The sequence below is a fragment of the Cephus cinctus genome, unplaced genomic scaffold (genome assembly GCF_000341935.2).
Source record: "Cephus cinctus unplaced genomic scaffold, Ccin1 Ccin1_scaffold1101, whole genome shotgun sequence".
Classification (NCBI taxonomy): Eukaryota; Metazoa; Arthropoda; class Insecta; order Hymenoptera; family Cephidae; genus Cephus; species Cephus cinctus.
The window spans coordinates 477-15,938 of record NW_014333611.1 but is presented as its reverse complement, the minus strand read 5'-3'; the positions used below and the strand labels follow the sequence as shown (position 1 = coordinate 15,938).

The window sequence follows — 15,462 nt, the reverse complement described above, 5'->3', positions numbered from 1 at the left end:
GGGGGGGGGGGTGCGCATGAGTGACGTGGATCGTGGTAGGGGGTCACCGGGCGGATGGGGTGGGTGGGGTTGACAAGTAGGGGATCATAGAACAAAGATAGAACGATGAAAATTCACGGACTGTGTACCAGGAATACGAATAGGGGATGTGGCACCCTCGTGGCGACGATGTTGTCAGGGATGACGGTGGTGGTGGTGGTGGTGGTGGTGCGTTAGTGGCTCCTCCGGTACCTGGAGAGATATTAATTTGTAGAGCGGCAACTCGGAAAGGCTCGGAGATCTCATAAAGTGGAAAACATTTCCTGGGAATCCTCGAGCGGCTGAAAGTTAAAAGCCGCGTGAAGGGGATGATGATGTATAAATTCATGCTGGCAGAAGGGGGTGTCTCTACCCTCCGTCTCATACCGCGCCTCCGACCCATCGCAGTAGCTAACCTCATCCTCCGCGACGCCATCCCTTTCCAACTGCCATCAGCCAATACATTCGCGCTCTTTCCAGCCGTTCTTAAATACCATTGCGCATGCGCACACGCTATTTCTCTCCCTGTGTATTCTCACGTATACCAAGACTTCTTTGTCCTCGTTGTTTTGCCAATTTGTATTTCGGGCGTAACTCAGTTGCTTCCGGTTGCCAATAAGTGAAAAAGATTTAAAGGTAGTGACGGTGGCGCTGCGGTCGCTCTGGAAGAAAGCTTCTAGAATCATTTTGCCAGTTGGCTGCGCGGCCGGTATGGAGGGGGTAACTGTAACGAGGAAGAGGGGAAGGGACATTAATTCTAATTAGTAACGTGGCTCCGTTATACATTTCATCGCAGCCGCGAGAATAAATAGCAGCGTGTCTTCTGGAGTTTGAAGAGGCCGCGACCGCCGTTGCTGCGGAGAAAGTCGTGGGGGAGAGACGGGGAGGAGGGATTTGGGATGAAAAAGTAATTTAATTAGTACGGTAATCATCTAGCTAAGTGCGGAACAGCGTCTCTCGTCTTAAGGAAGCTCACTTCCCTTTCAACTGAAGATTTCCTTACACCGAGAACTTCACCCTCTCGACTATCGTCTTTCCGTTAATGTTTACTCCCCCCGGCCTTGCTCCGTCACATCGTCAACCCCTTATCCAGCCAGTCGCCAAAAAGCCCAAGCACCACCTAACTCCACAATCTCCGACCTTCTCCAGGCCGTTCTTTCGTTCTTCCACTCATCTGGAACCACGTGCTGCGGCCCTTAGATAGACTAGAGGTTAGGGGAATCCCCGTTGTCGTGACAATTTGTCCGGGGCCGTCACGTTGAAAGTCAATGGCGTAACTATCGAGGAGAAGCTTCATCGAAATATTTCACAGAGGGCGCAATAGTCGTACGAACTTCCGTGCCGCTTTTTGTTATAAATCTCCAAGCCCTTATCTCTTGGGCCAGTCCTTATTGTCCACGCGAGACGTGATATTCGGTACGTGATCCTCGGCCAATTCTGGGGATTCCCCGTTGTATTATTTTCTAGCTTACGAGGAAAAGTTTTATGGTGCTGCCTCCTCGCGTGAAAATCTCGCAGTGGCTGAACGCGATAAACCGTCAAGCAATTGACTAGCGCACGCCGCCAGAGGGCGCCAGCAGTCTCGTGTGCCGTGTCGTAGGCCCCTCCACGGCCTACGAGTGTTATGACTACGAGGCTAGGCCAGTCCAAGTCGGCGATTGGGTATAGAATATAAAACGCTCTCGGAATACAAACGAGAGGCAGTTAACGTTATTATAAAGAGAGTAGAGGATTATCACGTTTCTCTTAAGGTAATCGGTCTCCCTCCTCGCATCAGGCAGTCTCCCCCATCTAAAGGCCACCCTAACCCGGCCATTACGAGTTTCCCAGTAATTCTCCCCCGAGCCCCAGAGCCCGATTCCCTCGTCGCAAAGCACTCGGCAGCCCTCGCAATCAGCGGCACTTGGTCACGGAATCGGTAAGCGCGGCCACGCACGACCTACAGAGAGAAAAGAGAGTCCGCGCGCGCATTAATGAAGCGATTTATATGCGAGACGACGCGTCCGATATCCGAGACTGATTCAATTCGATAACCTCTTCATTTTAGCGGGCCGCCGTTATACGGCTATTGTCGGTGCGTGTTTTTTATCTTGATTTTTACGAGGGGTGGCGAGGTGGGTTCGGTTTTACCCGATACGCGAAAAATATTACGCAGTCCGGGACACGTGGTGCAAATTACGATCGGGAAGATCCTGTCGATGCTTCGATGTGCGACCACGTGGATGATGGCGGCAGGATCAAAGGGGAATCATTCCCCGTACTTTTACGACTTTCCGTACCGATTTACCTTCCTATTATCCAACGATCCTCCAATGGTGGCGCTTCTTAGAGTTCAAGAGTTCGCCGGTCGTGACAGCGCCTTTAGCTATCCGCTTTTTTCAACACACGCCGCTTTAATAGTCACCCGCTTCTTCGTATATCGGTGAAGCACGTGTATATATATATATATATATATACAATATATAAAGCGTGTACGAGCTACGCGCGGGTCTCTTCGACTCATAAATTAAGCAATTACTAAAACGCGTTTCGCCTTTGATAGGCCCCCGCAACGAGGAGGCGGCAGATGCGGGTCTCTCGACGCGTTTTACACTTTGTGCCAATTACGGTGGCCCATCGATTTTGCCTCCGGTACGCCGGAATGGGCTCGTTAGCCACTCGTTTGATCGGCCGATCCGCCGATCCTCGAGAGAGTAATCTTTTGGTCGGCCGCAAAAATAATTCCAATCACGATACGATCCCTGACTTGATTCGGTTTGACCCGGTAGAAAATTATTGGATTTAAAAAAAGTGTTTTTTTTTTCTTTTTATAATTTGCACCCCCGTTTCCTGGAATTATCTTCCGGATATTCGACGAGGGCCTACCGTTGACTCCGTAATGCATCCTGGTCCCGAATTGCACGCACTGCACCCAAAGGGGTGCTCGGGTGCCTGCCTACCGGAAGGGTGTGCCGTGCGAGCAACACAGAAACTACGTGGGGCGATGTAAACGCCGGCGAATACCCAGGGACGATAAACAAGGGCGCAGTAACACGTAATTCGCGGGCGCTGCAAAGTTTACTGCCGCACGGCAATCACGTAGCGGATGCCGCACCACGGATTACCCGGATCAACCCCCGACCCCTCGGGCTAAGGGGGTTCAAGCTGGATTCTGCTTGCCTGTTTCGTTACTAGAATCTACCGCCAGGTATACCTTGCCGCCGCTGCGTTTACCACGAGTATTACCTAAGCCTCCTGATACCAGGGTATCAGGGATGAGAGGGATGAAAAAAAATTGATCTCCAAAAATTTATCTCGAAACTTTGAAAATACTCATAACGTCACGAGGGGTCCAGCGAATCTCACAGTACTCGAGAAAACTTATAATTTGGCCAAAACCCTTGAAGATTTAGACACGCGAAGGGGATGGAACGAAGGCATATAAAAAAAAATTCACCCCTCATCCATCCACATGATGTAATTATTAGAGCGACCACAGCCAATTTGATCGTTAAAGTGAGTGAGAAGACACACGCAAGTGGCACTTTGTCGTGTCTAAGAGACAAAAAAAAAATCGCATCAGAGTGAAGGGTGGTTGGGGGTGGTGAAGAGGGAGGAGGGGGTGGCTGAGGAGTTCGAGGGAGGAATATACAACGCACCATTTTGATTTACCTAGAGGGGATGGTACATGGGCGCAGGAAGTAGCAAAGCCTGAAGAGGGTTGCTTCGAGCCAAGCAGCGAGCTATTCAGTGATCGGCGAGGGGCTGAAGACCAGGGGGGGGGACTAGGAGAGTGCCAATGAGCTACGACGGCATGAGGAGGGGTCTCCTTCATCTGCCACCCCCCTGCCGCTCCGTTTGTCCCTGAAAGAATTCTCCCTTCGTAAAACGAGCTTACGCTTGATACTCGTTAGATCAGCACCCCAAGCGGCAGTTAGAAGTACTAAGGGTGGCTAGCACGTCTGGCGCCGTACGTGTCCAAGAGGGCTCTTTTCTAATGTCAGGAAAAAAGAAACCTAACCCACCCTGTATAAGAGTCCACGGGTGGGTTAGAAAAACCAGTCATGCTCCCTAATGGCTGTATTATGGACGATAATATCGCATTAATCCCTTTTTCTTCCACGTGTATGCATAGTCACCCGTGTACTGTATATATGTATATATGACCCGTTCGCGCATGCGCGTAGTGATACTTGCCACATGTAAAAACCCGACGCTTACGGCTACGTTAAGCGGCAGTTTCTCGCTTCATTGTGCCTCGGAGAGAATCGTTTCGTTTCGCGTTAAGATCGCCGCGCCATCTAGCGTAAAAGTGGCGGCACTAACGGGCTCGGTACGAAAGCGCAAGTTTTGCCGCGCGGGAGATTTACGTTTGCCGTGGCGGCGATTGAAAGGGAATTACGGCACCCGGTATGACGTATTCGGGATGAAAAATATAAATAACGCATCGGGTAAAAAGAGCTTAACCTCTCGGCAGGCAATTTCTCGTGATACTCTCCACCCTCTAGGTTGAACCGTACCCGCCGGCACTTTTCCAACCCCTATATTAGGGACACGTGTAATACCACCACGCTGGGGGAGCGCTTCGGTGTAATTGTCCCGATTTGTTGAGCGTACCAATTTCGACGCTGTACCTGTGTCTATTTTTAGAGATCCTAACCGCACGCAACCCCTATTCACGATCAAAGGGTTGCATAGACCCTTTCGTAGCATTTCGAATCCGTACTGCATGCTGAAAAGCAAAAGTGGTCGTGAAACGGAATATATATATATATATATATATTTGCCGGGTTCTATATCAAGCGAAAGTGTCGACCTCGTACGTCCTTTCCGTGAACTAACAAGTTTGGCCAGTATACGAAGGAGATAGCGTTTTATGAAAATAAACGGCCGTTTATATCCGCCGGCTCGTCCGGATATTTGCGCGAGTGTTTGTGAGTTGGCAGTGGGGAAGATTGGCTCGTGCTATGGTATTTTCTGTGATGCTTGGGGGGGGAGGAGTGGGGGTAACTGTTAGGGGTGGTCATCCAAGAGTAGGGAGACACGTACGCGTACCAGTGTGACAGCGCCCAGTGCTGCTACGGTATCAACCCGTAGTAGGGGTAAGTTGAAACCTGCAAGACAAGATGCGCAGTAACACGAAACGCTAAATTACTTTATTACGGCGCAGCCAACTTTATAAATATTCTAGCAGCGTAGCATGGGAGTCTGACAAGCATCTTACGGCGCGCGTATTCCTACCCGCTCTGTATCCTTGGTAAAAGATACTAAATAGGTTTTGCGAAGGAGGTTGAGCCAAAGTTTTATTTGATTTTTATATCTGTGCGAGATTCAGTGCAGTCTGCGCCATCTGTGATCTAGACGTCGGAACCTCGCGATTCAAACTAAGGTAACGTCGATCGCTCACTTTTTTTTTCGAAGACAAATTTTTTTTGAAATTCCAACTTAACTTTCACGTCACCTGCTGTAAGGCCTATAAAGGAACTTAATAGGTACTGAAATATTCTGTTAGATTTTGACAGTATTGCGTAATTCAGTAATTTAAATAATTTTCTAACGAAACATAGATTTTCCTTTGGTGGTATTCTTATATTCGTACAGGTTACATGGCACCCTCTAGGAATCGCATGAACCGACTAATCCCATCCCCTCCACCTACCACATTAACGATTCCGAGTAGCAGTCACCTGTTGCTTTCTGACCACTTAGCGCCCGTTACTACTTTTCTTTAGGTAATTAAACAGCCGCTGCTCGCTGCCGCCTCGTTAGTCGCTCGTGCCATTTAGAAAGTAAAGAGATGCGGTGAAAGTCCTGTAGAGCCTGCGTAATTAGGGGTTGAAAATGTCTCCGGTATTTCGGCCATAGGTAATTTACGTTGCATTGCCCCGGAACATTATTTCTAAAAAAAAAGTACATCGACAGCTCTTTATTTAAAAAAAAAAAAAAAAAAAAAATAATTGAAGATATTTATAAAGGGGGGTAGGGGTGTCAAAAAATTGACACGAAGCGATTGGGTCGTCACGGCCCATCAACGAGGCACTTCCTCTAATGCACGTGGCGACGAAGGGTTCGTGTCTCTGCTAGCAGTGAAATGCTTTTTTTTACCCCAGTAGTAACAACCCCCAGCACCCTCCACCCCTGACGCCGGCAGTCACTCACTTAATTCCCCAATCCCCACCCTCGGGTGGTCCCTGTCGAAGCGGCGCTCGAGGTCTTAACGAGCCCTTTACAATTTAGCCCAGTCTGGAGTCAATCCATTAGGGGTAAACTAACTCGGGGTATTTCGCGAGAAATGTTTGCGTAGAAGGGGTGGAACGAGTGGGGGGGATGGTCGAGGGGTCTGGCGAGTTAGGGGTTAATTGAGAGTAGGGTGGATTATGTAGTGGTGGTGGGGGAGCAGGGTGCGCGTGAGGAAAGTGGGAGGATGAGTTAGGGGCTGATGGCTTTAGGAGCAGTGACGTTGGGTGAAAAGGGTGGACCCGGGGGTTAGGGGTTGAAGTGGTCGGGAGGAGAAGCGAAAGGGAGGCAATTGATCGCAGTCAGCGGCGTGTCACTTGGTTCGTGTCCGGGCTAAAAGAGGAAAGAGGATAGGACGAGTCAGGATGGGTAAGCGTGTGTCTGTAGGAGTATTTTGGGGATGGCCGGAGGGGTAGCTTTTATCTCCAGGTATGGAGGGGGAAGATGGTGGGGCGTTTTATGGGGTGGTGGGGGCCGGTGGTAGTGGTGGTATTCAACTCATCCCTCGGCAACCACCCCAGGGTCGGCCACCCGCCGCCAGAATGCGCATCAAACACAATTTACCGCTCAATAAAATGTAACAAAGAGCGCTACTAACCGCGCGACAAACATCGACCACCGTTGTCCTCCTGCTACCCCTTTGACTCTGCCGGTCAACCATCCAACCCTCTTTCGTGCTATCGCATCCCCATTTCATACGGTATACGCGCCATACGTCCCACGATGCACGGTTTTTTTGTTGCTAATCACCATATATGTACGAGGAAAATACGAAACTTAATTGCCACCCGGTATGCTCTATGTGCCTCCTTCGCGCACTGCTCGCCCAACGTGTATCGGAATTGAGAACCTCCACATTGCCTGGCTAGGCACGATAGCGAGACACTTTGTGGATTTCTGGCGTTGTGGGCTATAGGCATCTGCCAGTGGTTATGGCTACGTAGGGTCGACTAGAGCGCCCCGCGCGGTTATTACAGTTGACAGCCACCCTTATGGTCAATCCGGACACGGCAATGGATGTCGTTAACCAAATTCATTACCGTGACGTATGCTTTGTCTCTGTTCGAACTCTAGCCACAAACAATAAAAGAAGCCGCGGGAACTTTATAGAAACTATCTGAGAACTCTCCATTTCCGTCGGACCTAAAAAATTTTTCACGCAGCGCAACAGGAAGTGGTTAATACCCAAGCCCTGTATTAAAAAAACTGCTTGATTGATACTTTATCGGATTATTCGAAACCGCCGTTAACCCCATGTATCACCTCCCAGTGACATCTACCGGCGGACGCCTTAAACTATACGAATCGACCCACCCGATAAAACCATTCGTAATCACACAGGTAGCACATGTCGATTGCGTATCAATATAGGATTAATGACGTTCCTAGAGAATAAGCCGGGATCATTTCCTGTGCCATAAAATAGGACAATCAAACCAGAAACCACAGAGCATCGGACAAAGCGATTGGCCGTAAATGCTTGCACTGCCATCTGCATTATCGAACGGGAACGAAGGGGGAGGATATACTGTGGAAGGGTCGCCGCTACCGTCCACGTGATGTATCTTTGAAGTGGGTTAGATGGGGGGGAGTCAATGAAGGAAAGGGTTGAAAATGAATTTACGTGATTGGTCATCCCTCTTTCGTATCGACGAACACGGGACTCGCGCGACATGTGCGTTTAATAGTGCATCGGGAAATTAATGTCAACGCTAGCGGTTCCGATCGTTTCCGAAAAGACTAATAAATAATAGGTACCGTTATGCTTTACGATCCTCTACTGTCAGCCCCGAACGCTCTCTGTTTTACCATCAGATTAGACACGGCGCCCCTTTCGTGTTACATTGAAAACTTGCCCAGCCGCGATTCCCTTGCACTCGTTTTTCCACGTCACTTTGACGACGATTGCGTCGACCATTCCAGTCGAGTTTACGAGCTGACGGGCTTCTCGTGCTTCTGGTTTATGCAGTCGTATCGGATTGGGGGATAATGGCCGACTTCACCCTGTCGGTAACTTATTCAATGACAATCTAATAGGGTTGCCGGAATAATTTTTTTTTCCACGTTATTTCAGCGGATTACGTTACATTATACGCTTCCTGGTGTACACGAAGCTTTCGGAATCCGCCGTTCGCGGCGCCACTTGTTTCTCTTTGTTCGTTAATCGTGCGAGAACAAAGGAAAGAGCCGTGACGTTACTTAGGCGATTGGTACATCAAAGAGGACCTGCTGTTGTATCTCGGTGGGTTCCTGCGGGAGGATGAAGTTGATGTCACTAAATTAAGTAAGGATCCCTTGTGTCTTTTTTTCCAACGAGTCATCGAAACCTCAGGGACGCAAGTGGAACCGTTATGTTGGGATCGTCTTTGAAAAAGCGCAGGAGCCTGTAACAACGTTCTCTCTCGATTAGATCAACATTAAAATTGATCGATTAGCAGGCGATAGCCGGTAATTAAAATTTATTTGTTCTCCCGCCTTCGATTTTCTTAGAAGCAACGACGTTTTTTTTAAAGCGTCAATCATTGCTGCAGCCCTGAGTCAGAGGTATCGGGTCCCGAATAAGGCCCCATTAGCGGATACGGTATATACAGTTCGTCCGCATAAGGCTCTATCTATGTCACGGGAATGACGATGCGCCATGTACAGGGTGGCTCAATTGACCCAAAGATTGACCTCCCCTACGCCGACTCGGCTCCGTCCACTTAAATGCGCCAATCTCGAATCTATTGCTTCTTGTTCGTGGCCGAGTTCAGCGCCGTTGGCTTATCGACGGGAAGATATCGAACTATCTGGGGATAGGATCGACCGTATTCAATTGGCTGGTTTCACCTAACCTAACCTATAAGGCTAATTCGCCATTGTCCTAGGGAATTCCAGCACGGGGCACGTGACCGTTTAACGTTTCCAGACGAGAGAAAGGAGAGTAGTAGTGGCAGCTTAATCATTTCTATAAAGATTTCCAGATACCACTACGCAGACACGTACAAGATGGCGGTGTGGTTTTATTTTCGAAAAAAAAAAAAATTACATAATTCACAACTCAATTATTAATCAGATTGACTTACGTTTAATTAATTTTTTTTTGCCTTCCCCCCCGGTATAATAATATCCCAGCATTTCTATCCCAGCCTCCGTAAAGGTCATCGATTGGTCATCATCCAGTCGATAGTCATTGACCGAATGGATCTCCAATCTCGGATCTACGATCTAACTCCCTTAATGGACCAAGTGTAGAGGCAGTTTGTCGGGATAGAAGATTAATCCGGTAGCCAGTTTTTATCTAGGCCACCGAACGGGCAATTAGCGCGAGACTCGAAAGACCAAATGGATTTAACTGGAAGAAATTCGGGCGAATACACAAACGATATTCGGTTCCCACATGAAGATTTTTTCAAAATTTATAACGATTTATCGAAAAAATTTAATTTGTCTAAATTTTTTTTTTTTCCTAAAAGAATGTCAATTTTTCATCCGTTTAAGTGGATACTTCTCCGGTCCCATATAAAAGGACACCCTGTATATTATATACGGACATGTTCACGTAATCCTGGCACAGGGCAGATACCTTAGCACGATAGCGCATCGGCTATGTTAACTACGGCTTGCAAAACAAATATCAAGTAGCCAGCACGTATTTATCTTACTTACCGATCAGCTTCGTGATCACGAAGTCCTCTGATCGATATTATACGCTTGTTGGTTATGGATCGGCTTCTTTCGATCGGTACCAGGACTCGTCTCCAGTTCGATTCCTGGAGACCGAGTCCTTACGGCGCTGCTGGTGCACAGGGGACGCTACTCTCTCTCTCTCTCTCTCTCTCTCTCTCTCTCTCTCTCTCTCTCTCTCTGTCTGGAGACGCTAGTGTGTTCTGAAAAACGATGATCCAGATCCACGATGCATCCAGGCAACCATAAGCAGTCCTGCCAATCTTTGACCAGAGAATGGTCGAGAGCCAAATACAAACGCAGCACGAAACTCAAATGTCAAATAGAGCCCCAGCTGTAGCATCCGGTGAATCGAAGCCAGGCCAATTACAGGTTGAGGTTGTCCAAGCGTTTCTAGTATAATTCAAACAGTATAGGGGTGGAAGGGTTAAATTGACTGTTGTGATAGGGGATGCTCGTTCCCCGCTTCCTGGATAAATGATGAGACCAGGCAAAATGGCTTTATGCATTATAGCCCACGAGCATTACCCGTTCACGTGCCGTTTGTTTAAGGCGCAGCCATTTTCTGATACTAAGTAATGTCGGATGACGTCACGCTATTACGATTACCTCAGTTATTCTTATGGGGGAGCATTTTTTATTTCTTTTACTGGCCGTTGGTCGCACCTTCGTTACGGCTTTGGCGTCTGTCGAAGGTTTAAGAAAAATAGTGAATTCAAATGGGTCTGATTACGTATTGAAATGGAACGTGGTTGTTGGCTATTTCGGGTGAATTATCCATAAAGAGTCCTGGCCGGTTGTAAATGTGTAGATCCGAATGGGGATGGGACGTGTTAGAGAGAGAGAGAGAGAGAGAGAGAGAGAGAGAGAGAGAGAGAGAGAGAGAGAGAGTGAGTGATTACGAATCCCGTTGGTAACGGATGACGGCACGCAACGCTATTCACTTCGTTGGAGATTATATCGCGTATAAATTTACTCCCAATAACCAATAAATATGCCGCATTAATGAGCCGCGTAATAAACAAGGGCTACGGTCTCTGTGTACGTGCCAGAGCACGGGCACGAGCTATATCAGTATGTATATCCCGGATAAACTGCATTATTAAAAGCCCGTGAATCATTTGGTGCTCTCCCCGTGAAATAGCCGGGGAGCGGCTACCCCGTGAAAACCAATCCGGTTCTACGATCGGTTTTAATGGATCGGGTCGCGCGCACGCGAGTCAGCCATTAAGCGGAACCGAACTCGCACGAAACGAAAGCCGAAGGCAAATAGGGGGGCCAGGTCAGTCGTGCCTGTATCGTAACAATCAAAAGTGAAATAATAAAGTGTGTAGCTGAGAAACCAAATTATTTTTTGGTACTATACCGAAATTTTTTTTTGTAAATATTGCACAGAAAGTGTTACTGGAAGTCGATCGGTGAGATTTTTTTGGTTGATGATTTTTTGAAAATTTTGAAAATTCATTGGGGCACCTACGGCGCGTATATTAATACGCACTCGTGATTCACATGGGTCGAATCGAAACGCTGCGAGGATTACGGGCGGATATTTATGAGATAATGGGGATTGCTGCTCGTGAGCCGGCCAGGCCCTCCAATATGAGAATGTCAAACGGGGCGTCTCGTGAATTTATTAGGCGCTGAACAAACCTCGACAAATCACGCGGCCCACTGTTTGCCATTTACATGATGTATGTCAGGTTACTACTCGGCTCGATACCGGTTAATGGGGTCCCGGTTGCGCATACCGATTCACATCCATCCACGTCACTGCGGGCAATGGCCATTTTCTAATGGCAAACTCTACGTAGATTCGGTCGGACTTGGCACTGTGCGATATGACGTTGCGACCCAACCTAACCCTGTGCCTTTTCTTGCTCCTGTTCCAGGTGAAGATCTGGTTCCAGAATCGGCGAACAAAGTGGAAGAAGCAGGACAACATCAGCAACGCCGAGGCGGCCGAGCACAAGAACCAAAACAACCCGAAAGCGGCTCAGCCGAAGTCCAAGCAGCAGCCCGGCGGCGTGAAGGGTCAATCGAGGTCAGCTGTGGATTGCAGTTCGGATTCGAACAATTCGCTCTTGACTGCCGACGGGTCTGTCTCCGAGAGCAACGCATCCGAACAGGGTAACATATCGAGTCTGACCCTGGCGCCACCGGCGTCGGACAGGACCTCCTCGACGAGTCATCATCCGACGCTCGGCGTCCTCCCGGTCGATCGAAGCGTCCCGACGAACCTCACGTCGCTCACGTCGCTCACGTCCGACAGATCGAGTCTCTCGGGTCACGCCTTGCAGAAGCGCACCACTGTTTTATCACCGGAGCCTTCGTACATATCCAGGGGCTACGAGGGTGTCCTGGCTGAGCCTCTCCTGCGGGACTTTGACTTCAAGATGACCTCGAGGGACTTTGTCCTGGGGAAGATGGAGTCCAGGCTTCAGGTGTCCAGGGACCCTGGTAAGGATGGTTTACGGAAGAAAACTTCCTTATCGGCCGAGATCGACAAGAACCTCAAGGAGCTCAACCTGGACTCGGAGGTCAAGAGACTCGAGCCTGACTCCGAGCACCTCGGCTTCGCCGTGGCTCCGGCCATGACCACCATCAGGTCGTCCGACGGCGAACCCATGGAAAGCAACGACAGGGACTTCGAGGAGCCTGCGTCGCCCCAATCGGCGCTTCAGATCGACGAGAGGGACGACGTCGTCAGTCCGGAATTGTCTAGCTAACTAACGCCTTACTGAAATCTCATCTCGACGGGACAATCCGCGAGCTTTTCCGATCTTTCGGGTTCTTCAGGGTAGCGACTCGTCATTGGTTCGCGATGACGACGACGACGACGATCATGATTTATTGACGATAGTCATGATCTCGGGAACGATCGCAATTTTCGTTGGGACTTTTTTTTAATTTTTTTTTTTTTTAATAAATTTCTATGGCTAGTGTAGTTCCGGAAGTTACCGGCGTTGACACTTTTCCAGATGCTGTGTTTTTATCGGCGAACTTTTGTTTTTCTTCTTCAGTTGGTCTCCAACGAATTTTTATTTTACTTTCAGATTGCGTCGTGCAATTTTCTTGGGTCTTTTGCAATATATATTAGAGATTGGTGTATATACATATATATATAAATATATAAATATAATTATACAATTGTAGTAAATTGTACAGTCGCGACTAACAATTTCTTTTTTCTTTTTTTCACTAGTACTAATGCAGTACGTTTTATAATTGTGCTTCGTTTCCGATGCCACTCTGAGCCCTTTGTCGGGTTTTCGAAGAGAAAGAAAAAAATACAAAAATACAAAAATATAGTATTATACAGGCCATTGAAATTTTCCTTCGTCTTTATCCGTATTCGATTTCGGTGAACGATCACTTGTTTTTTGCCAATGGCGAAGCACCGGTCTGTTTGCGGTCGTGCCCGAGAAACAATGTACTTTTGCTACATGTGCCATAAGTTTTACGAGGTTTTGCGAGTTACGTTTGTTATACTCTTCTTTCCTCTGTTCTACGTACGAGAGATGTCAAACACACGAAATACAATCGAGACAACCGAATATTTTGAATACGCGAAGGAACAAAAGAAAAACGAATTATACAAGCATTAACTGTTCAGTCTTATAAGTGAAGCCTCTGGTGTAAAGTTAAAAAATGAAAAAATTACCCAAAAATTTTTATCAATAACAAAATTTGTTAAACGTCTCGAACAAACCTCACTTAGAAACATACCTTTGTATCAAAGGTTTTGGTATGCCGGGGTCACGATGTGACGTGACCCCCGTTTATCTTTTGCTTCCATGTAAAATTGTATTTTCTCGTTCTAAAGAAATTCGCCGAACGACAAACCCAGTGCGATATTCGCGCAAGCGAAAACAATTATAGTAAAAAGAGAGAGGTCGGATACATTCGCGACATTCTGTATAAAAATTTGTCTGACCATTTTTGTAAATATGCGATGATTACCGGAAGGAATATGTAAAACCGAAACCGAAGGAAAAGGACCCGTTCGCCGACGACCCTGACGATAACGCCAGGTCATAGGTCATGTATGTAGGCACGTGCGAAAAAGAGAAACATGGTGATGTGAGGCGATCGTGTGAAAATAAAAACGAAAAATACGAGTTGGATACGTGACGGGGAGGATAAAAGATAAAAGGGACGAGAAGGAAAATGGTTATATCGTTAAGAACAAGTGCAATTTATACTTTAGCGTGTGCAGGCGCATGCGGCCGCCATCTGAGGAAATCATCATTGAACATGATACATACACGAGCGTATACTATATATTATATGTATATAACGTGTATATATAATCTATGTGTGAATATGGGTCATTTCATGACGAATTTCTTTGTACGTTTAAATTTCGTAATTTTTTAAATTTCAAAAATCCGGATTTGGTGACAATGTGAAAAACTGTCAGATTGGTAACAACGATGTTGATAGGGTTTAAGGGTAAAATTTGTTAAAGGAAAAAAACAAAAACAAAATTTCCAAATGAATCCATCGGATGGCACAATGCTCTCTTGTAATTTCGTTCACGGAATGTCCCATATAAATATACGACGCTATCAAGTGATAACAGAAGTAGCATGTAGGTAATAAGATGCTTTGATCAATGTATTTTTTAATTGATATTTAATAAAATATTATGTATAGGGTAACAGACGTGTACGCGAGTTGTTCCGTTATGGCGTCTGTAGTTGTTACAAGGATGCTGTCGATATTCTCACAGGAAAGCATCGCGCGAGATAGAAATGAAATAACTCGTTCACTTTATTAAGATCTATTAGAATTATTGAAAAACATTTTTATTTAATTTTACTCCCTTTTGTTATCACTGCACAAAACTTCATAGGTGAATGACGTCATAACGGAGCTGATAAAATCGTTAATACAAAAAACGGGGAGAAGAAGAAAATATGGAAAAACGTGGAAATTACTTGATTGACTAATTAACCGGCGACGAGACGCGTTGTACATGAATATATATACATATATACATAAATATATATATATTTTTCCTTCTTCACTGTGACTTCCATATGATTCGACTTCTACTTGTTAACAGGCCGACTCAATGTATTTATTAAAGACAATATTTAGCATCTATCCGGTGTCCAATAAAATAACAGACTCCCAAAGGCGCTGTGCCGCTGTAAGCAGTCGCGTACCATGTATAATCCAGTGATTATGTTAGTTCAAACCTCTTCTCTCTATTCTCTGTGACAAACACGCCACATCCCTTACGTACACAAGCCGTGCGTGCACTCACCCATCCGACATCTAATGCAAAGAATTTATGTGTTGATTTAAGAAAGAAATAAATACGTCAAAGAGTTACAAAAGACTTATTTTCTCTCTGTTCACTTATTACCAAATTCGTGCCGTAGTATCCTCAGAGTGAAAAGTGAACGTATGCCGTGAGCGTCGGTCAAGTCGGTCGAGTCTATCGAGGCCACCAGGTTGGTAAAACTTCAGGGACTGTCGAAGAGATGGCGCCACGTACTGCTGGACGATGCTGCCCTCTTCAGCAACCTGCTACCGTAAGTTGAAACCTGAAAT

The 15,462-nt window shown here is 46.8% G+C and overlaps 1 protein-coding gene across 1 annotated transcript in view; it reads left to right on the top strand.

Moving 5' to 3' along the window:
- The window catches only part of LOC107272055 (homeobox protein unc-4 homolog), a 94,793-nt gene extending 79,553 nt beyond the window's left edge, over positions 1-15,240 (top strand). The window contains exon 3 of the mRNA XM_015748775.2: positions 11,790-15,240. Coding sequence (XP_015604261.1) covers positions 11,790-12,626 — 837 coding nt within the window. The 3' untranslated portion in view covers positions 12,627-15,240. The remainder of the gene's footprint in view (positions 1-11,789) is intronic.
- The last annotated feature ends 222 nt before the right edge of the window (positions 15,241-15,462 follow it).